General features: G+C 44.7%; 1 protein-coding gene across 1 annotated transcript in view; it reads right to left on the reverse strand.

Moving 5' to 3' along the window:
- MCRS1 (microspherule protein 1) overlaps positions 1–23,647 on the reverse strand; it is a 1,081,536-nt gene that overhangs the window by 568,633 nt on the left and 489,256 nt on the right. Inside the window, exon 16 of the mRNA XM_044083711.1 lies at positions 10,357–10,444. Coding sequence (XP_043939646.1) covers positions 10,357–10,444 — 88 coding nt within the window. The remainder of the gene's footprint in view (positions 1–10,356; positions 10,445–23,647) is intronic.

Here is a 23,647-nt window from a genome sequence, read left to right on the forward strand (position 1 = left end):
ACTGGTATGGGGTTTTTTGGTAGAGGGTGGATCTGATTTTGTTTTCACAGAACCTGGAAAACACGCTTATGTGCTGGTTCAGCATAGGGTGAAACAGACCACCTCTTCCGCAGCTGTCTGGTATTCTGCTACAGTTCTGATGTACTGCGCATGCGTATGCTTATGCAGTACATCAGAGTTGAGTGCAACGTGAGTAAGCAAGATCTCCGTTGCTTTTTTTAAAGCTGTCTCGCTATGTTAAAATGGGTTTGTAACTATGAAGTTGTTGGTCATTTCCTACTGCAATATTACCAACTTACCAATTTTTTAATGCAATATAGGCAATTAATTCAAGGAAAGCAGGCACTGAATTTGTAGATAAAACAAATATGACTCTGTCATTGTCCACATTGGAGTGAATGATTTGAGATGTACCTCTCTGGACTACATGAAGAGAGACATGGAAGAGCTCTCGGATCATGTGGTCCAGGCAGGTATGACCCTAGTCCCGAGTAGCATCCTGCCTTCGCCCAGAATGATATCACAGTATAAGGACAAAATGATGGACTTCAACAATTGGCTAAGCTTCTGGAGTTAAAGGGGATCCAGTATTTGTCTGCCTGGGACGACATGATCAACAAACCATGATGCTTTGCCAGAGATGGTCTGCACCTGTCACCCCTGGGATTCAGGTTACTGGCCAAAGCTCTTGGCACCCCTATAGTGCCTTTTTAGGCAAGGTTCAAAGGATGAAACCACCACTGTAACAGATACAAGCATGCAAAATCTGAAGGTAATGCTACTCAATGCTAGAAGTCTAAATCTCAAAATGCACTCTCTCTAGGCACTCAAACATAGATATCCGTTCAGTAACTGAGACCTGGTTCAAGGCTCCAGAGAGCACCCCCTGTAATACCAGGCTACAACTCTTACCACACTTTTCGGCCACCAAACCAAGACCGAAACACTAAAGGTGGAGGAGTGTCCATATTCACCAAGGGTATTCACACCTCCAGGCTAGTTGCCCAACACAATGCATCTGAAATTCTCCAAGTGCAACTAACACTAGGTAAGACTGTAATCCAAACTGTAGCTTGCTACAGATCCCCCACCATGCCCCAAGATTCTCACTACGCCTTTCTAAACATACTGGAAAATATTAAGATACAACCAAACAACCTAATACTGGGTGATTTTAATTACCCTGCCATTAACTGCGAAAACTACTTCAGTGCCAACACCTTTTACCAACGGTTCTTGGAATTCACACATTCCAATGCCCTTGATTGGACCAGGGGTTCTAATATCCCAGACCTGGTCATTACCAACATGGGCGATAGATGCTCCACATCAGTGGTCACCCCCTCATTGGTCAGATCTGACCATAAGTAAATCACCCTTAGTATACACATCCCATCCCCCAGTACGGAAACCTCCGTAAAAAAAACTTCCCCAAAGCCAACTTCATACTACTTAAGTCAGAAGTGACAAAATTCATGACACCCATGCAGACGGGAGCTGAAAGTTAGACTGCTGAATCCTACACTAAGGCAATGTGCAAGCACATCACTCGTGCATGAATCGTGCCATCCCAAATAGAGACAAGATGCTCTCCTCCAAAAAAAGGAAGCCAATCTTGGTGGTCTCCTGCCATAAACAAACTATACAACAGAAGGAAGAAACTGTTGCAAAAAAGAGGAAAATCCCAGGATGCAAAAAACTCCCTTACCAGCCACAGTAAGAAGCTGAGATCCCTCAAAATCCTCCAGAGCTAGTTACGAAAATAAAATTGTCAAAGATTCCAAAAAAAACCACAAGGCATTCTACAGTTATGTCAAGAATCTAAATGGCAATGCTCAGATCTGCTCTGAGTTACAAAAGTTTGTTTGTGTCTTTCGGCTTTTCCCGGTTAGGGGTCGTCACAGAGGAACTCCGGTCCGCTATTAATTGGTAATTGATTTTTATGTGCCGAGTTACCAGCCCTGACGCACAACCTTCAACGAAGGTACGCCCATTCACGCACGTCTCCACGCAGATGACGCTATAGCTGAGAATCAAACCGGACAGCGTCTTACTGTGAGGCGACAATGCTACCGCAGCACCACCACTAACTATACTGATCCCAAGGATATTGCCAATGTACTGGCAGCTCGATTTAGTGCAAACTTCACCCCCCCTCTCACCCCCTAAAGGGCCCATCTCAATACCAAAAAATTGCAAAATTCCAGTAATCACGGCCACACAGGTAGAAACCGCACTCTCCAAAGCTAAGAATACATCACCCACTGGTCCAGACGGCATCACGGGCTGTGTACTACATGAACTACAAAATAAACTGGCACCTCACCTAAGTGTCATGTTTAATCATAGCCTCACCTCAGGCTTCGTGCCCACTGAGTGGCGCACAGCTACAGTTATCCCACTCCATAAGGGGGGATCCCACCTTGGATCCTAGAAACTACCATCCCATCAGTCTAAGCCTGATCTACAAGGTCATGGAAAGCATTATCATGGAACTCAAACAAAAACATTGGCAACCTTTAAACACTGGACCCCACCCAGTTTGGGTTTGTAAAGGGCCGATCTGGTCTCCTGAACCTGACTTGACATCTTCGAATCAGTCTCCATAACTGTGGATGTGGGTAAGGCAGTCCACACAGCCCATCTGGACCTTGCCAAGGCCTTCAACACCATTCCCCACTCTGGAACCATAGATAAACTTACTAAATTGGGCATAAATCCCTAAGTCACTCTATGGGTTGCCAACTGGCTTACTGACAGAACCAAGACTGTAAACGTAGCTGACTCCATATCCAGCTCTAGACAAGTGGAGTACCTCAGGGTTCAGTCCTGGGACTGCTCTTCTTTGGCTTCTACTTCTCTGAAGTACAGGCCAACACTAAGGGACTCTGGCTAAGTTCACAGATGACTGCAAACTGGGAGCCATTATTGAATCCCCAAATGTTGATATTCTACAAAAGGGCCTCACAGAAACAGATGTTTGGTGGCAGAGCCATGGGCTCAAGCTTAATGCCAAGAAATGCATAGTTATCCCCTTTGGAAAAACCATGTACCCATGAATTTCCACATAGGGGGCAGTACACTAAACACTGAAAGTGTGATGAGAGACTTAGGGACACAGGTGGACAGTGGTCTCACCTTCGATAACCACATCGCCATAGTCAGGAAATCCTTCTATGTGGTACACCTAATCACTAAGGGCTTTTCATCCAGAAAACAAGGAGGTCATTGTCCTACTGTACTCATTCCTCATTAGACCCATTATACAGTACAATGCCCAGTTTGGTATGTACCTCACAAGACATCTGCAACAGCTGGAAAGGTCACAGAAATACCTCACTAAAAAAAATCACAGGCCTAAAGCAGATGTCCTATAAAGTCAGTCTAAAAAAACTCCAACTATACTCTGTGGCATATCGTCTACTCAGAGGCAATCTCTGCTTAACATAGAGGGCCATGTCAAACCCTGAGCTGTTGGACATGCTCCACTTAAAGAAATCCCAATCCCTCAAAGCCACACGGCTCCAGGGATCTAAACCATGTCATCACAATGAACAAAACATGCTGGAGGGATAGGTTCCTGACCCAGAGACTCCCCCATACTCTGGAACAGACTGCCCATACATGTCAAGCAGAGCACCTCCTTGGCCCTCTTCAAAAGGAACCTTGACGATTGCATGGGAGATATGAAATTCGCCCCAGGGATCATGTCAGTCGCCCTGCTAGACAGGGGTCCAGGGAAGTAAATATTGGGGGAAGAAATATCCAGGGAACTGTTATGGCTAGGCTTGTATAGGCCCTAGGGCTGATAGCCTAGTACCAATCTATGAACCTATATGTGAAGTTGTTTTGCTGGTAGCAACCTCTTCACTAGGTACAAATTTATTTAATGTGGAATTCAGATGATTTTATATTTACAGAGATTGTGAGTATGGAGTAATATTGGTGGATTATAATGACTGAAGTCTTGAGTGGCCTTTTATGGTTGAAATTTTCTGAAATGAGTAGTTATTGGTTCATACGTTTTGTTTCATTGCTTATTAAAAGAATGTTTAAAACTACAAATTTAAAACACTTTCTAACAAGTAGTGCTGTATTATACAAGGAATATAATTCAGTGCAATCCGGAAGGTGAATCGAAGAACAAATACACAGATGCATGGCCCTAAAAAATGTGTGCAAGGAGTCTATTTTGAAAACGGCCCACAGGTAAACAATTCTTCACTGGCCAGATGCATTTTCTATGAATGTGCGTTTCCATGCCCGTTTCAATGAATATGAATTTTTCCATTTCAATGAATGTGAACTTCAAGGGCAGAGAAGTTTACTGCTTATGCTAAGTCTGTTTTCATTGCGAGACCGTATTGTTTAGCAAATGGCTACCTGTGTTTGTGCTATTTCAATATCTGTAATGACTGTAGAAGCAAATAAGAGAACAAAACGCATGGTAACTGGTGAGAAAATCAAATAATGGAACATTGGAATGGCTTGAAGAGGGGGCTGCTGCTGGGGGGAGGGAATTGCTGAAGGAGTGGCTGCTCTCAGGGGGCAGTCTATTACCCTGCCTAGGGCCCTATTTGACCGTGATCTGGTCTCGTATTTAAAGTAGAAAATACTATGCAGAAGTAGTTGTAGTTAAAGATTCCTTGTAATGCAGTTATTCTTTCGATGCATTTAAATAATTTAAGGAAATGACTGGAGTGGCTTTTTTGGGGAGTGCCCCTGCGGGTGTGGCTCAAATAGGGGTGTTTCATGACTGTGGTGTGGGTGGGGTTTAATGGGAGCCGGAGCACTACTTCACCTAGGGCACCATTTCGGCTAAGTCCGGCACTGGTCGTCAGTGGTATAAAAACAGGCAGACGCCACCATTGCATCTGTTTTTCTTGCCCCAAATGTAAGGAGCCCCCAAATAAGGAGCTAAGGTATTGTGGAAAACCACCACCAGTAAAAAGTAAATACCAATCATCCTGAAAGGAGTGAAAGAGAGAGACACAAGGGGGCTGGAGGGTGGGAAACCAGGACTGCAACAATGAATACATTCAAGCATCTACATTTATAAGTGTACACAACTGTACCATGTTCTTCGCATTTCACTGTTGCAGTCATCACACTTGGGTTGATTCCCAAAGCTGAGGAATGGGTGGAGGCAGTCAAGAGTTGGGGCTGGCTAGTATGCTCTGCAAGACTGCGGTTGCAAAGCCTGCCCTGGATTTGGAAAAGATAGGCACGTGGTAATGCTTGAATGTATGAACAGAACTCCAAGCTGCAGCTTTCCAGAATGTCCCTGGTAGGGACTCCTCTGAGAAAGGCTGTAGAGGTTGAGGTTGCCCTAGTGGAATGTGTTCTGATGCCCTGAGGGGGTGGTTTCCCATGGTGTTTGTAACAGAAATGGATACAGTGTGCTATCCATTTGGAGATGGCTTGTTTTGATATGGCCTTGCCCTCTGCCCCTGGTGCAAAGCTGACTAGTAACTGGTCAGATTTCCTAAAGGGCTTAGTCCTATCAATGTAAAATCTGAGCTATCTGTGCACATCTAAAGAGTGCAGGATCCTTTCCCCTTTATTTTGAGGATTATGGAAAAAGTTGAGCAAATAAATTGGTTGAGAGCCACACGGGACACCACTTTAGGCATGAAAGTTGGGTTAGCCCTGAGGGAGACCCTATCAGCATGAAAAATGATGAAGGGTTCCACAGCCATAAGTGCTTGTAGCTCACACTCTTCTAGCTGAAGTGATGGCCAGAAGTAAGGCTGTTTTCCAAGAGAGGAATTTTAACTCTGCTGACGCTGCAGGCTCAAAGGGGGGTAAGCGTGAGCTTTTCCAACACAAAGTTAAGGTCCCAAGCAGGGGTACGGGGCCCTTCTTGGTGGTCTTAAGTTGTTAGCCCCTCTCAGGAACTGCTTGATGAGAGGGAGTGAGAAGAGAGGTGGCTCAGTGCTGTAGTGAGCAGAGATGGCAGAGGCATGGATCTTGTTGGAAGAGAAGGATAGGCCCCCGTGGATAGGTCTGCTCGGTAATCCAGGATGAGAGGTAAGGAGGGCTGTGCTGGATCAACTCCTTTAGTCTGGATCCAGGAACAATACCTTTTCCACTTGTCAGCATAGGATTTTCTAGTACTGGGTCGTCTGGCTTCACGTATGACATCCAGCACCTGTTTGCTTAAGCTGGCTACTGGAGGAGAAGTCAAGGAATAAGCCAGGCTGCAAGGTTCAGGGTCTGCAATTGCGGATGCAAGAACTGTCCCTCCTGCGGAGTCAGAAGAGTTGGAATCTGGGGGAGGTGCTATGGAGGCAACGGTGACAGACTGCGCAATAGTGGGTACCAGCATTGGCATGGCCAGTCTGGGGCAATCAGGATTGCCCTTGGTCTTTCTTCCCTTATCTTGAGTAATACTCTTGTAAGAAGAGGTAGAGGGGGGAAATGCAAAGATTGAGAGGTTTGCCCACTGGAAGGATAGGGCATCCACTTTCCAAGCCTTGCTGTGAGGTTCCCTGGTGCAGAATTTGCTGAGTTGGTGGTTGTAGGGAGAGGCAAATAGGTCCACCTTCGGGGTACCTCATTTCTGGGTCACAAGGCTGAAGATGTTGTGGTTTAAGTGCCACTCGTGTGGAGATTTCTGCTTAAGTTGTCTGCCACAGAGTTTTGTTTTCCTGGCAGGAATTGAGCTTGCAGGTGAATATGCATGGCTGAGGCTGTGTTCCAAAGGATCACGGCTAGCCTGCAGAGTGGGTAAGAGTGGGCTCCCCCTTGCTTGTTGATGTACTACATCACTGTGGTGTTGTGGGCTTTGATTAGTAGAAGTCCCGGAGAGGGTAGGTATCTGAAAGCTATCAGTGTGCTGAACAGCTAGCATCTCTTTTTGGCTGATGTGCAGATGAATTTGGTTTGGGCTCCAGTGGCCCTGAATCCACCCGTCGTCCAGATGTGCACCCCAGGCATAGTCTGATGCATCTGTGGTTAGGGTCTGGGTGGCATGGGGTTGTGTAAAGGGAAGCCCCTTGTTGTGGTTGCATGCTACTGCCCACCAAAGGAACTCTTTCCTTAGACAAGGTATCATAGGCATGATGGTTTCCAGGTCCTGAGAATGTTGGCAAAGCCTTTTTAAGTACCACTGAAGTTTCCTCATATGCAGTCTGGCATATGGAATTAGTAGAATGCAGGAGGTCATTAACCCTAGAGTTTACAGGATTTTCCTTGCGGATAACTGGGGTCTGGTGGCCATCTGAGAGAATTAGCCTGTCAGACAGGCTTGTTTTTCTGGAGCAAGGAATGCCATCTGGGATGCTGTGTCCAAGCTTGCTCCCAGGAATACAATTTTTTGACTGAGGACTAGTTTGGATTTCTTTTCGTTGATAGCGTACCCCAGGGAGGTTAGAAGGTCCTTTACAAATTTCAGGTGCTGCAACAGCTTTTCCTGACTGTCTGCCTGTATCAGGCAATCATCCAAGTAGTGATAAATTTGAATATTTCTCTGTCTGCAATAGGCAATGGCTGGAGCCAGGCATTTTGTGAAAACTCTAGGAGCAGTGGATAAGCCAAAGGGAAGTGCAGAGAACTGATAATGTATAGATCCTGCCCCGAAATGTAGATATTTCCTGCAGGACTTCCTGATTGGGATGTGCAGATAGGTCTCCTTTAGGTCTAGGGTGGCAAACCAGGCATCTTTGAACAGCATAGGGAGAAGATGCTGTACGGTAAGCATTTTGAATTTTGATACCACCAGGAAGGTGTTTAGAATGGACAGATCTAAGATTGGGCATCAGGTGCCCTTTTCTGGGTACCAGGAAAAGTCTGGAATAGAAACCTTTGTCCATCTGTTCTGCAGCAACTGGCTGAATTGCCCTCATGGAGAGCATGGATTGAACTTGGTTTTGTGCCTCTACTCACTGGTTTGGAAGGTGGTCTGGGAACCCTTTTGGGGTTGGCAGCGTGTGGAAATAAAATTTGTACCGCTGGGATACTATGTTGAGGACCCATCGATCGTTGGTGATGGAGATCCAGTTTTTTGCATTGTGGGCAAGTTTTCCTCCTAGGGGCACGAGCAACTGGGCTGAGATGAGGGGAGGAGGTGAGAAGTCCTTGTGAATTCTTTCCATAAGGGGGTGGCTTAGCTCTCCCTGTTTTAGAAGTGGATGCACTCCATTGCTTTGATCTCTGCATACCTTGAGACTGTAGTCTGGGGGGGGGGTCTGTTTCTCCTAGGTCTAGTTTGAGGTAGCCTTGAGGGGGCTGGAAAGGACCAATGTTTTGAGGGGCAATGCCTACTGAATCTTGGAGGCTGCACTTGCAAAAAATCTTTGACTGTCTGCACAGACTTAGCTTTTTCTTCCATCTTTTTTTAAAACCTTTTCTGCTTTGGTGCCAACCAGATTGTCCTTGTTCAGAGGTGCGTCCAATAATTTTTATTTGACACGGTCTGGCAAGGTCTGCTCCTTAAGCCAGGCATGCCTTCTAAGTACAGAACCTGTGACTGCTGCCCTGCAAGATGCTTCTAGGGCAAACCCACATTGCAGGGTATGCTTGCTGACTTGGCTTGCAGAATGCATATGCTCCTGTAATTCTTTATTTTCTGCACAGTCAGGAAAGGTAGATAATTTTTGCTTAATAAGTTCCATAGTATATTGCTGGCATTTCAGCATGTGGAACTGACAACTTAATGCTCTAATGTCAAGAGTTGCAGAAGTGTATACTTTTCTTTTTTACCCCATCTGTCTAAAGCTTGGGAATCCCTGTCCAAGGGGGTGGGATTCTTAGCTGCAGTTGCTTTTATTCCTTTAGGTCCTTGGGAGATTACCTCTGGGTCAGCAGCAGGATTTTTGAAAATAACTTTGCGAGAGTCAGGGACACTGTAGTATCTGTCAGGTTTCCGGGGAGCAGGGCGTAAAGTATCAGGAGTTAGACTGGATTCCATAAAGACATCATCCACATCATCCAGAGCAGGAGGGATAGCAAAGGTTCTGTGCTGTGGTAAATCTAGAAATTCCTTGAGTCGCTTTTTGGACTGAGGATAATCCTGCCATTCCCAATGGAAATGCCCTCTCAAAGTATGCAGGGTTTCACCAAAAGAAAAATCCCCTGGAGGGGAGGTAGAAGGAATGGATTCCTCTGCATCTGAATCTTCATAGGCAGATAAGGGCATGTCTTCATATTCAGAAATCTCAGGGTCGTCAGACTCATGGTTAGATAAAGCTGCTGGGGAGGTCTTTCTTTTAGCAGGGGAAGGCTGGCTTCCCCTAATCAGGATGACAAGGTCTTCTGCCATTTTAAGCATCTGTGATTGTGGCAAGAAAGCAAGCGCTGGAGTTTGGGTTGTCGGTTTTTTAGGCATAGCTCGTACTCTTGGCCTTGGAAACTGGGTAGTTTTATAAAGAACTGAAGATGCAAAAGAAGTTGGTTTGTGTCTAATATCAGCAGTGCGAAGAACTTCCTCAGAAGCTGGTGCCTGCACAGCAGCTCCGGACCCATCCAAGGTAGAGACATCCGCAGGTTCCGTAGTCAAAGAAGAGTCTTGCAGCATAAACGACTCCTAACAAGTCTCGGTAGCGGCCTTCAAATCCATTGAAGCGGGCATCAGGGGCTGCAAAAGCACCTCACAGAGTACCGGCAAACTGGCGACTAGCTTAACGGGAGGTCTCGGCAGTAGTTTTGGACCTGTGCGGTCAGTCTCTATCTTTATCCTTACGTTTTTTCAGAAGATCTGTAGTCAGATAGCTTACAGAAGTCATTTCAGAATATGGAGATAGAGAACAAAAGCATTTAGCTACAATAAGGGCCCGATGATGAATAGTTCAGGCGTTGAACAAAGCACAAAACCGGCAGAGAGGTACGTCATGGTCTGGGCCTAAACAGGTGACGCAGTAAGAATGGAAATCTCAGTGTAGTATTTGCTTTCAACAGGCGAGACAATTGTTAACTTTTTCTGACATCGGCTAGAGCGAGAAAAAAGGATCCCCAACAGGGTACTTAGCTTTAGAAGACTTCAACTTCAATTTCGGAAGCGAAAACTCAGGTAGCGGCTGACCGGCACTCGTGCAAACTGCTTCTGGCTCCTCAGCAAGAAAGACTGATGTAATGGCGTCGGCTGCCTGTTTTTATACCACTGATGACCTGACGTCAGTCTTGAAGTGAAAGCAACCAAAACAGAAATACTAAGCCTATGGTATTCGGGCCGGCTGAGGGCTACCCCTGACAGGATAACCCAAGTGTGATGACTGCAACAGTGAAACACAAAACATCTTGCTGTACAGAAAAATGACAATATCAATACCATAATTCATTCTGTTCAAATATTAGAATGAGCAGTCAAAGGAAACCGCATCAGGAATTTGTCTTTAAAAAATCCTCAGTTCTGATTACCTTGCTTCCTTGAGATCTTCCATGCGGGTCCCTCCAGTGACAGGTCAACATCAATCTGGTTATCTTTTGTTGCCCTTCCCAGTGTAATCTAAATAGGAAAAAAAAAACTTATTGATCCATTTTTGTTAAATGGGGGTAGAACACTGATACCCTTGGCCCATTTTCAGGCTCTGCTTGGGCGTACAAGAAAAACAATACTACAAAATGTAAGCGCAAACAGAATTAAAAATAAATAACAGCGGTCTTTCTGCTTGGAAAGAAAAATACAGTTGTGTAAGTTGCACTTAACAGTAGATGTATGAATTCTTCACTTCAGCTGTAGCCTATTCATTGCATCCTGCCAAGGACACAGCGACTGGCCAGCTTCAGAGAGTTTCATTACCTCCCACACTGGCCCTCTAGCTGCTTATGAACCTCTTTTGGAGGGAGCTATATAAACAGCCAGAATGACAAATATCTTCGGGACTTTCTTGTACCTCTAAAGGAAATGAGGAATTTATTTTAAACAAAACATAAAAATATATAAATACAAATATAAACTAAAAACATTGCACAAGCACTATATAGAAGGAGAATGACGGTAGGGGGTGTGGCTACTGCAGTGAAGAATTCAAACTTTTTAAAAATAAAGTCAATTGTAGTATATTCATCATTCTCACTGCTGCAGTAGCCTAGGGGTAAGACTATGGTAGCTTATCCAGCCTCATAGGAGTACAAGGGAGACATGTCCAGGAGTTCGTGGAGAAAGGTCCTAGCAAAGCCAGCCCTGGTCCTGGAAAAGGAATCCAGCTTGTAATGCTTTGCAAGTGTATGGATGGAGGACCAAGTTTCTACCTGTAAAATACTTTGAAGTCCATCCTTTTCCAGTATGCCACTGTAGAAGCTAAAGCTCTAGCAAAATGTGCCTTAACACAGCCTAGAATACATTTTTGATGAGAGTAACAAAACACAGAAGCAGAGGACAGCCATCTGGAAAAAGTCTGTTGAGACAAAGGATGACCTTCTATACTCCCAAAACAGAAACTATGAAACAAAGAGCAGGTTAGTCTTCCTCAAAGACTTGGTTCTACCAATTTAGTACCAGAGTTGCATGCGCACATCCAGAATGTGCAGAATCTTTTATCCCTTGTTTTTAGATTACGGAAAGAAAAAAAAAATAGAAACTGATGGCTGTAAGCTCTGAAACAACTTGGGTGTAAAAAAAGGTCCCAGGCATGTGTGCGTGAAAATTAAATCTTAAGGTGTGTGTGTGTCAGCTACTTGGGGCACAGACACGAAGCACTGGGTTAAAAGAGAGGGTGCTGGAGGACATGGCTTGGACACTTAGCTGAGGACCTAACCCTATATCTATACAAGTGGGGAGTCTTATTGTGGAGCAGTTGCGATACAGATATTGAGACATCCAGACCCCAAGCTGTGTGTGCTCCCTGTGTGCTCTTAAGGGAAATGGTACTTGATGCAGATAGGTCTGAATCTGGAAATACTGAGTGTATCCATTTGTACTCCAACTACATGTCCCTCTCCAGTGTCAGTGGTGAGGACTCAGGCTCCTGGATTACTGGCCCAGCATGGGGACACATATTGGTAGCAGTGGTGGGCATCACATTTTTTGGTTGGCAGTGGTCGGATCATCACATGCTCACATACTGCTGAGCAGTGATGTGGATATTGAATTTCTGTAGTCTGTACACAGTTGTCACTAACTAGACATTCAGTTTCATATCACATTAGTTTTATTTATTTACTTTTTGTTACCTTGGTTCATCAGGGAGAGCAGGCAAGGATGTCAGCAGAGGATTACTGCAAGCTGACAAGGAACCATTTGGCTGAAATGTGGCAAGCCAAAGGACAGCGGCATGCCAACCGGACTAAAGGGGAAATGATTGCAGCCTTAAATCAAAGCTACAGCACAGGTCAGCAACCAGGAGGATAACCAGTCTGTTGATGGGGACTTGCAGCTCTCTGTTGATGGGGACTTGCAGCTCTCAGAACAGGACAGTTCTTTTCCTCAGAGGACTTAAAAACTCGTCTGGAGTTAAGAAACTTGAAATGGAGGCCAAATGGTTGGAATTAGAAATCAGCAGAGCGAATGTGGAATTTGGAGGCTGAAGAAAGAGAGACCCCGACATGTCCAGAAGCTGAAGAGAAGGCAACATGAAAAGGAAATGCTGACTTCTCCAGGGTCATGAAAGTAATAGAGAAGGGAGTAACCCGTACCCCAGATGCAATAAAGGTCAGTAAACCTCTTCCTCAGTACCAAGAAAGTGATTTTGATAGTTTTATTCATATGTTTGAAGGAGCATGCAAACAGTATAATGTGGACCAAGGGGGCTCAGGGTACAGTTCCTCACCACCTTACTCCATGGTAAAGCTGTAACTGTTGTTTCTAAATTGTCTAATACTGTTTGTTTAAATTATGAAAAAGTGAAGCACCATTTGTTACGTTTTAAGTTAACACCTCAAGCTTACAGAAAAAAGTTTTTCAGCACAGATGCAAGGCAGATGAAAGTGTTATGGGATTATATTGCTGAACTAAGCACTATATATAAGGAGAATGGCGGTAGGGGGTGTGGCTACTGCAGTGAAGAATTCAAACTGGCTGAATGGGTGTCAGGTCACCATTTTTCAAGGGCTGACAGGCCTTCTGGTGAGGAAGCAAGTCCTTGGCACTTTGCCTGAGGACATGAGAATCTGGCTGGCAGACAGGGAATGCAACTCTGCAGATGAGTTGGGGGAAAAAAGGAGAGCTACATCTAGCAAGCTAGGTATCAATGCACAGGAAAGGGCTACCCAGTAAGGGAACCCATGATGGGCAGCCTACATCACTCCAACAGAGTCTGCCAGTAACATGGGAAGCAACTAGTTCAGGTACACAGTCAGGATCAAGGGTTAAATGTTTAAAATGCAACCAGTGGGGCAATGTAGCATATAGATGTCCATGGAGGCACGGTGGGGGAGCCAGTAAGTGGAAATAACAGAATGCCAGTGGTAAGTTGCCTGGAGACAACAGGGGTATTAAACGACCAGAGTTTATATCCAGTGTTGGTGGATCTGTAACAGGCCACTGCCAAGACAGACACAGCCTCTGATATAACCATTGCGAAGCCTGCAGTGGTTGAAGAGGAGCAGTACATTTTTGGGCAGTCCACTCCAGTCACAGTTTTAGGAAGGATCCCATTCCAAATGCCTTTGGCCAGGGTTCATCTTAACTGGATGGGTGGAAAAGTATGCAAGCAAGTAGGTGTGTTTGAGGATATCCCTGCAGATGTCTTGTTAGGGAATGATTTTGATACTGCAGTACCTTGTGTGCATGCAGTCAGGCTCGGGGGCAGGTATGTGGGTCTAATAGTCTAGGGGAGACCCAGACAGATTGCACACCTGAAGCCAGGACTGGATGTCGTTAATGCAGGGAAGGAGCTACCCTGTAGCAGTGAGTGAATGAATTCCAGGCTCTGAACTTGTGCAAATTTTGATTTGGCAAGATTCAGTGTAATGTCCAAAGTGTCACAAATCTGGAGCAAATATTCCCTGGCATGTTGAAGTTGATGCTTGGTTGGGAGGCGGTCATCTAGATATGGAAACACTTGGAATCTCTTCAGTCTGAAGTGAGCTGTGACTACTGCCATGCATTTGGTAAAGACCCTGGGGGCCATGGTGAGTCCAAAGGGCAAAGCTCTGATCTGGTAATGAGTGGCTCCACGCTGCAAGAGATGTCTTCTGGATCGCCTGTCTATTTTGATAATTCTCTGAATTGTGACAACTTTCACTGTATACATTGTGCTAGTGTTGGAGCTTTTCTCCCTGGGCCTCTACTGAAAATGGATTTGTATTCCAGTTAGACCAGCCCAGTCAACAAATGTAAAATAAAATAAATAAATAAATAAATAGGTTACGCTTCCTGAAGATCTACACAGCACATCCAGTCGTCCTTGTGCAGAAGAGGCAGGATGGACTGAACCCCATGACCATTTGGAACTTTGCTTTCTTTACATAGTGGTTCAATTTTCTTAGAGCTAAAATGGGTCTGAGGTTTTATTTGTTTTATTTGGCACTAAAGCGTGAATAAGTTCCAAATCCTATATAGTCATGTGGGACCTTCTGGATGAGTCTTTTTCTAGCAGCTTTTGTACTTCTTGTGCTGTGGCCTTTCTCTGACTGGGTGGAATATTGGGAAGTTTCTTCCTTTGACAACGAGAAAGAAAGGACAATGGCATGCAATAACCTCCAGATGTTATTCTTAGCACTCAAATATCTTGTGATGTTTGCCCAAGCATCTAGGTGCAGAGAACAGACTCCCAACTGCCTCCAGAATTGGACAGTTTGGTAGCACTTCAAGAGCACTAACAGGGCCAGCTTGAAAAAATAATCTCTAAAGCCCTGATTCTGTGGGCCCCCTCTGCCTCTAAAGGTGATGTCTACCATTAAAATTTCCCCCTCTGCCTCTGGAGGAATTTTCCCCATGCGAATCCTGGAAAGGTCCCTGGGATTTATGGCACTACATTTTCTTACCACCTCTCTGGTTTCTAAAAAGGTCCATTGAGGTGTAGAAAACTTGATCCCGATGGCAGACAGGGTCTTTCCTCCTTTGTTGTGGGTAAGCACATCTTTTACTAGTGGCCCAAATAAGGAAGTGCCATTAAATGGGGTATTAACAAAAGACATATTAAAGGGCTCCAAAAAGTCGCATAGCCGCATCCAGGCATGTCTCCTTATGAGGATGCCTGAACCTGCTACCTGTGAGGTCCCTTCAGCTGTGAGAGAGATTAACCTCACAGCGTTTGAAATAGATTAAAGAGTGGCCAGTTGACAGATCGTCCTTTTGGAATCCTCAGCAGACATGGACTCTGAGTATCTGATTTTATCCTAATCTCTCTGAATCCTAGTAAACTGCACCACATAATTAACGTCAGAAAAAAAGTAGCTGAGGAAAACACTATTCCCACAACTGTCCAATACTCTGGACTCCCTGTTAGGCAAATGGACAGAACAGTTCCGTTCAGCTAGTTCTTTCATATTGGCTGCCACCACCACTATAGCATCGACTGGGACTCATTTGCTTCAGTGGGATTGGTCTGCAGGTAGAGCCAAAAACTTGTCAGGGCACTTGGGGGTGGGCTCAACAGTATCCAGCTCCTTCCATGCCCGGCAGGAAACTAGATCAATAAGTTCATCCACAGGGAAAGTTACCCAAGATGTAGACAGGCCAAAACCTCCAAGAACACAGATTCTTTGTGAGAGGGGGTTTGGACAACCAAACACCCTTCTGCTTCAGGATCAATAGAATATCTCCAAAGGAGATGCCAACCAGTGGTGACCTGGGGTATGCCTCTCCATAGGTCTTCCATAACAGATCTCATGGGAAGTCAATGCATCTCTTCTTACATGTTCTCTTCCAGGGCACATCTTCAGTGGGATCTCCTGGACAGTTATTGGAAGAGAGGGGAAGCTCCTCCACTGGAAGAATCGATGGAACTGGCTGTCCCTGTGGATTAGGTCTGACAGACAAAGCTTGGAACCAATAAGAGAAAAATCCCTTTCTACCACCTCTAAGGCAGAGGGACCAGGAAAAGCCCTGATCTGCCCCCTTGTGCCCAAAGCTTACGAAGAAGGTAGATCTACACCACCTCAGATCACAGCCTGAAGAGGAGAATCCGATCCAAACTGTCTAGGGCCAAAGCTCCAAGGGGAAAGGATGGATCCCACAAAAATGAAGCTGAACCTATCCCCCTTGGATCAGACAGTTCGGCTCAGAGACCCATTCTGATCAGAGACTACTGGTACAGAACCAGTCAGGGAGAGAGTCAGAATGGAGGAATAAACTTTCCTCGGATCCAACAGAGTCCGTCTGGGATCTCAGATCCTTGGGCTCTGAAACCGCTGGATGGATCAGAGAAGGAGAAACGGTCTTAGATGTAACGGGCATACTCATGGATCCGATAGGGGAAACAGCTTGTAAGACCCCCATTTGGATCTGAGCAACTTTTGCATCGTTCTATCCACATTTGCTTCCAACAAGCTTCTGGAGGGCCTAGAGGAAGAGCTGGAAGGCAACCTGGAATGCTTCTGTTGTGTTTACAGAAGCTGAGCAGGCAAAATGGGCGAAATTGGCTTCACAGCATACCTAAAGGAAGTACCCAGCTTCGGAATAGATTACTCAGGATCCAAGGGGGACCTGTTGGAGCCCAAGCCTTAGGATCAGAAGGTTTCAGATCTGAATGTAGAAAAATTTTCAGATCTAGAGGGGTTGGACCAGAGAGTTTCCTAGTCATTGCTGGCAGCTCTGACGAAGACCTAGGGGATTTCGAGGAGAAAGCTTTGTTGCTCCAGAGGAGCAAACTTGCCAGGTTTGGTAGAGGTTTGAGCCCCTGGAGTGGAAGAGGGAAGATGACCTCCTTAAAATAATCTTACTCTTTCTGTCGGCCAGCGCTCTTGGGTAAAATGTGGAGGAGATTCTGTATGACGTACCCAAGTGCCCAGCTTTCAGACAATAAATGCACTTCTTGTGGGCATCCAAGTTTGGGAACTTCTGCCCACAAGAAGTGCATTTCTTAAAGCCTGTTGGGGTTTGTCAGACATTTCTTTAATGAGTAAAGAAAAACACTATAAAAAAAAACATTTTAAGCATTTTTTTTTTTGGTTAAACAGGGGAAAAAACTACCAACTATGACAGACAGAAATATCAAAAGAGAAGGTTAAGAGAGGGAAAACAATACCAACAATGGTAGAGGCAGAGTACTATGAAACAGTATAGAAAGGGAAAGGAAAAGGAAAGCCAAATAACCCTGACAACCAGCGAAAACTAGAGCGAGGGAGGAAAATAGTAATCAAAAATGTAGTAATACAAAATAACTAAAATTCACAATACTAGTAAAGGTGTTAGAGTGTAAAACCTGCATTTGTTTATGAAGGCAGAAAACGAGATCTGAGGCAAGAGGGATGGAGTAGGGCATTACGGGTAGAGGGAGGAGCTCGAGAGTTGGATCCAAACTCTGCTAAATGCAGCCTAGTCAGATCTGATGATCGGATCTGGACTCAAGTGAGAAAGAATGAAAAGTGAATCTTGATCCGTTTTTGACTAAATGCAGAACTCCTTTACAATCTAATGCTGTAGAGAAGGCTATCACAGTAATATGGATACAGGAGATCAGACTTTTTTGATCACTCCAAATAATGCATACTATATGCAAAACAAATGTCAACCCCTTTGCAGCTGCTGGAGGCTGTAAAGAAAGTACTACAAAATGCATTACTAAATTGCAGCAGGTTTAGACAACATTACACAATCTAGGCCTATTAATGAGTTAATACTTTAGTGCAATGAATAATGCAAATCAATTAAAGACAAAACAGATGCTTCAGCAGTTTTTGTTTAACACAATCAGAAATATTACTGCATACAACACACTTTTTCTAGAGGGAGGATAACGTACTTGCAGGACACCCACATCTCGTTTTGACTTCTTTATGTCTTTCCCTGTGGCCAAGAAAAGCTATCCTCTCTGACATCACTCACTATAGGTCTGACCTACCTCAACTGCTAACAGTGCCATATTGTTGCAGCAATAGCCTCCAGTGTCAATTATATTTATATCGATATATACCTAGATACAGATATACATTATATAGAAAGATCTATATCTACAGAGAAAGACACACCCTGCTGCTCCACAACAGGCATTTAACTGTGAGGAACTGAATCCAAATAAACAACATCAGATGACAGACTCATGTCCACCGAGTTCACTAAACTTTTATACCACTTGAGTTTCTTATGCAACAGGAGAACTATCCTCAGATGCATCACCTAGAGATGCTAGATGTTTCTAGCACAACTGTTAAACGATCCACTGAAGGAACTGTGTAAACTTGGGGAATATCAGAAACCACAGCTGCTCTACTTTCATTTCAAACTCCTACCACGAATTAATGGAAAATTGCTGTATGGGGGTACACTTTTCAGAAACAGGAAACTCTCCAGTTTGAACCTTCAGTGCCATTTTAATAGGTTCATAGGTTAGTACTATGTTAACTGCCCTTGCGAGCCATTGTAAGCCTAGTCTTGTGAGACTCCAACCCTGCACCTTGTGTTTGTAAGGCAAACACCTTAACCATTAGGCCACCCTCCCAACCCTCCCAATAAATAGCACTATTACATAAAAAAGGAAATGGAGGTTATGCACTGACTGCTCTGCCTCGAGGATATTTTCATGATAAACGATGCTGTCAAAACATGCAAGAGAAAGGACTTTTTTCCTGTGCTTTCTGGGGGGGCATCTATCCTCATCATCCACAAGAAGCAGACACAAAATAAAGTAGACTGGGCTGGGCAATCACATCCTCTGACAACTGTCCTGTTAGGGACCAAAAACTAGACTCCAAAAACACTATTTTATCCTCAATTCTTATTTTATATTTTTGCTAATTTCATTTTTTAAAGGACTTCCTACCTTCTGTTACCTTTGAAATATTCAACAAATACTCAGTTTTCAAAGCCTTTTAACCCAAGCTAAAAGCCAAACATGCAGTTGAACAAGATACCATATCAAGCAATATTTTCACTAAAGGTCCCAATGCTCCTAAACTCTACGCTTGTGTGTGTGTGTGTGTGTGTGTGTGTGTGTGTGTGTGTGTGAGAAGCTAAGCAGCATTTTCATGATTCAATTTCTGCCCTTCTGGGGTAAACATCTATTTCCCACAAGAACATTTGTTAACTTTTTTTTTTAAAACTACTTTAGATAAAGAAAAGTGTGCCAACTTAAATACAAATCTTAAAAAGCTGCAACAATGGCAATAAAGTACAGTTATGTAAGAAAATGAGAAGTTATGTACCTACCATAACGTTCCATGTTAGTTGTCTTCTCTCGCCTTCTTTCTGGCTGGATGGGTTCGGAGCCGATCCTCGGCTCCGACTCTGCCACTTACTAAAGCTCGAGAGCTTATTTTACCGGCTCAAGGCAACCCTATATCCCATGATGCTAGGCGATAACTCCCCAGATCTCGTTTGGAAGCTGAAAAACCTAACATAGGCCAATAAACAAAATCCTCCAACTGGAAAGGAGGAGGAGGAGGAAGGATAAAACCCCCCAAAGATCGTTATCTACACTATATATATCCTAGGACACCTAGATGGTGAAACAAGGGAATATATATAAGGACCCTTCAAGGAAGGGAAGATCTTCTCGGTCTGTCCAGGCTAGGGGGATGGTGGGTGGGACGCAAGAAAGGCGGCGAGAGAAGACAACTAACATGGAACATTATGGTAGGTACATAACTTCTCAATGTTAAGTTGTCAATCTCGCCTTCATTCTTGCTGGATGGGACCGCATCCCTAGCACCTCAATCCTGGGTGGCTCATTGGAACACTCTTGAGAATGGTGGAACCAAATTTTGCTCTGTCCCTGGAGGCAATGTCCAATTTGTAATGCGAAACAAAGGTATGAGGAGAGGCCCCTGTGGCTGCCGCACAGATAGTGTCTATCGGTAGTCTAGCTTGAAAAGCTGTAGATGTAGCTAGTGCTCTAGTTGAATGGGCTTTTGGCTTAGAAGTTAATTCCCTGCCTCCGAGTTGATAGATGTAATCACAGAAGACAGCCACCTAGATAAGGTTACCTTAGAAACAGGAAGGCCTTTCTTATTTTCTGCATACGATAAAAACAGTTGATCAGACTTCCTTATTTGTTTGGTTCTATCCAAATAGTATCGGCGCTGGCGGTGAACATCTAAATAATGTAGCTTTTGCTCCACTCTATTAGTATAGTTTGGGAAAAAAACTGGAAGATCAAGTGATTGATTTAAATTTGTCTGCGAAGCCACCTTGGGTAAGAAAGATGGATTAGTCCTTAGAGAAACTCTGTCTTTATGGAAGATTAAGTAGGGAGGATGAATGCAGGAGGTGTGAAGCTCAGATACTCTCCTAGCAGAAGTAATGGCGACTAGGAAGTGTGTCTTCCAGGAAAGAAATTTCAATGAACAGGAGACCGCAGGTTCAAAGGGGGGAAGAATCAAGGATGTTAAGACTAAATTAAGATCCCACTGAGGTGGAGGGTCTTTGATCGGAGGCTTAAGTAAAAATACACATTTAAGGAAAGCTTTGCAAAGCTTATTGGACATGATATTGTGGTCCGATAAGCCTGTATGAAAATTCGATATGGCTCCCAACTGAACTTTTACTGTAGAGGCAGAAGACCCTGAATGAAAAATTTCGGCTAGGAAGTCTAAGACTGCATGAAAATGGGGCAGTAAAGGGATCTATATTCCTTGCCTTTGCCCAGAAGGAGAAACGTTTCCATTTACTAGTGTAAATCCTTCTGGTGGAAGATTTAAGGGAAGCTACTATGATATCCCGGACGGGATTAGAAATCATAGGAAGCCTGGCTGAGGACGGAAGTGGAGCAACCAAGCAGTGAGGTTGAGAGAATGTAGGGATTGGTGCAGCTGCCCTGACTGATGGGTCAACAGATCTGGAGCTGGGTCCAGATGCCAAGGCTGTACCAAAAGATAACGATGTAGGAACGGAAACCAAATCTGTCGAGGCCAATAAGGGGCAATGAGAATCAACTTGGCTCTCAAGGCGGTTGCTTTCTAAATTTCTTGTGGGATTAGAGGAAAGGGTGGAAAGGCATAGAGAAGTCCCAGAGGCCAATCTTGGACTAGAGCGTCTCTGAGGGGATGGCCTGGAAGGGGGAAGAGGGTGAAGAAGTCGGGGCATTTGCTGTTTTGGGGTGTAGCAAAAAGATCGCAGCAAGGAAGGCCCCACTTCTGAAAAATCTCTTCCGCCACAGATCGTTTGAGAGACCACTCGTGTGGCACGAGTATAGCTCTGCTCAACCTGTCCGCTATGATGTTGGACTTCCCGGGGATATGTGTTGCTATCAGAAACCGCTGAGAGGAGATTGCCCATTGCCAAAGTCTGAGTGCCTCTTGACACAGGGGATAGGACTTGGTTCCGCCTTGCTTGTTGATATACCACACTACGGACATATTGTCCGTTTGGATTGCAATAGTTCCTAGGGGAAGCGAGTCGTGGAGGGCTTGCAACGTTAAAAGCACCGCTCTCATCTCTAGGACATTTATGTGCAGGTGGCGTTTGAAAGGTTGCCAAGTGCCATGGACCATCCTGCCCTGAAAATACCCCCCCTACCCGATCAGGGAGGCGTCCGATGTCACCATGGCGACAGGGGGAGGAGGAAAGTACAGTTTTGTACCTACCATAAACGTAGATGTCCGATAGATATGCAACTGCAGTCATAACATATGGGTTGTCCTGCCTCAGGCAGCCCTCAGTCGGCCGAATTCCAAAGTCTGGGTCCAGCGTCGGCTGGTGTCGCCTCCTTTCCGACATCACCACGGCTTGAGTATAAAGGCATCGGCCGACGCCATCTTCTTCAGTGTTTCTTGCCCCAGATGCCAGGTGCCCTCCTAGGAAGGCTAAATTTGGTAAATGGATAAAAGTAATCCCAAACATGCACAACAGTAATAAACAGATACACCATAGGAATACCCCCAGCTAATGGGAAAAGGGGTAGGGACCCAAAAAAGATACAGAGGGGTAGGTGGGAGGGAAAATCCGACTGCAGTTGCATATCTATCGGACATCTACATTTATGGTAGGTACAAAACTGTACTATGTCCTTCAAGAATGCAACTGCAGTCATAACATATGGGTTGAATACCATAGCCAAGCTGGGGGTGGATGGAACTAAGATAAGGATGGTGTAGCTAAAATCCCCTGCAGGACTGCTGAAGCAAAGCCTGCTCGGGATCTGGAATATAAGGGCAGGTTGTAGTGCTTGGTAAATGTATGCACAGAGCTCCATGTAGCAGCCTCTAAAATGTCCTTTGTTGCCACTCCTCTTAGGAAAGCAGTGGAAGTGGCCAAAGCTCTGGTGGAATGTGGCCTAATATTGTCTGGCACACCTTTTCCATGGAAAGAATAGCAGAATCTGATGCAATGTCCAATCCATTTTGAAATTGTTTGTTTGGAGATTGCTTTTCCTTGCACTCCAGCAGCATAGACTACAAACAGTTGGTCAGACTTTCTGGTGGCCTTAGTTCTGTCCAAGTAGTAACTTAGTTGTCTGTGTATATCCAAAGTATGCAGTAGCTTTTCCCCCCTATTTTGAGGATTGGGGAAGAATGCAGGCAGGTGAATAGCCTGATTTAGAGACACCCTGGAAATAACTTTGGGCATGAATGTAGGATTGGTTCTTAGAGAAACTCTGTCTTGATGAAAAATGAGGAAGGGAGGCACTGCCATGAGTGCCTGTATCTCCGAAACTCTTCTTGCAGATGTGTCTGCCAATAGGAAAGCCGTCTTCCATGAAAGAAATTGCATTTCTGAACTTGCTGCTGGCTCAAACGGAGGAAGAGTTTATTTTTCCAACACATAATTGAGGTCCCATGCAGGTACTGGCTGTTTTCTGGGAGGTTTGACATTCTTTATTCCCCTTAGAAACTGTCTTAGCAAGGAATGAGAAAACACTGGAGGGTCACAGTTGTATTTTGCTGAGATTGCTGAGGCATGAATCTTTATTGAAGAGTATGAAAGTCCAGTATGAAGTAGTTCTGCCAAGTATTCTAAAATGTGACGTATACTCGGTAATGCTGTGCCCTGACCCCTGTTGGCATTCCAGATGCTGAATCTCTTCCATTTGGCTGAATATGTTTTTTCTTGTGGAAGGTCTGCGTGCTTCCAGCAAGATCTCTTGAACCGATTTTGATAGAGAGTTAGGTGGAGAAGTCATGTTAGCCTCCAGGCTGTCAGATGTAATGATTTCAGGTCTTGATGTACAGTCCTGTAATTGTGTTGTGTTAGGAGCAGGGGCCATAGGGTCAGAGGCCTTGGTTTGGTCCGAGTTATGATCAATAGCAATGGGTACCCAGTGTTGCCTTGGCCAGTCTGGAGCTATCAAAATACCTGTTGGTTGTTCTGCTTTGATCTTCAGTATCACCTTGGTCAGCAGAGGCAGGAGGGAATGCATACATTTTTTAGAAAAGTCCAGCTGAAGGAGAGAACATCCGTCTTCCAGGCTAGAGGATGGTGAGTCCTTGTGCAGAACTTTTTCAGGTGATGATTTAAGTGGGATACGAAAAGATCTACATCCGGTCTTCCCCATGTCTTCTTTAGTTGAGAGAAAATGTGAGGATGCAACATCCATTCATGGGGATCCATGAAATTTCTGCTCAGGTTGTCCGCCAGCACATTGTCCTTGCCTGGTACAAACTGGGATTGTAAATTTATCTTCAGGCTCAGGGATTTTTCCCAGAGAAGCATTGTTAGTCTGCAGAGGGG

This window comes from Protopterus annectens, chromosome 9.part0, assembly GCF_019279795.1.
Source record: "Protopterus annectens isolate FY-2018-M chromosome 9.part0, PAN1.0, whole genome shotgun sequence".
Taxonomy (NCBI): Eukaryota; Metazoa; Chordata; order Ceratodontiformes; family Protopteridae; genus Protopterus; species Protopterus annectens.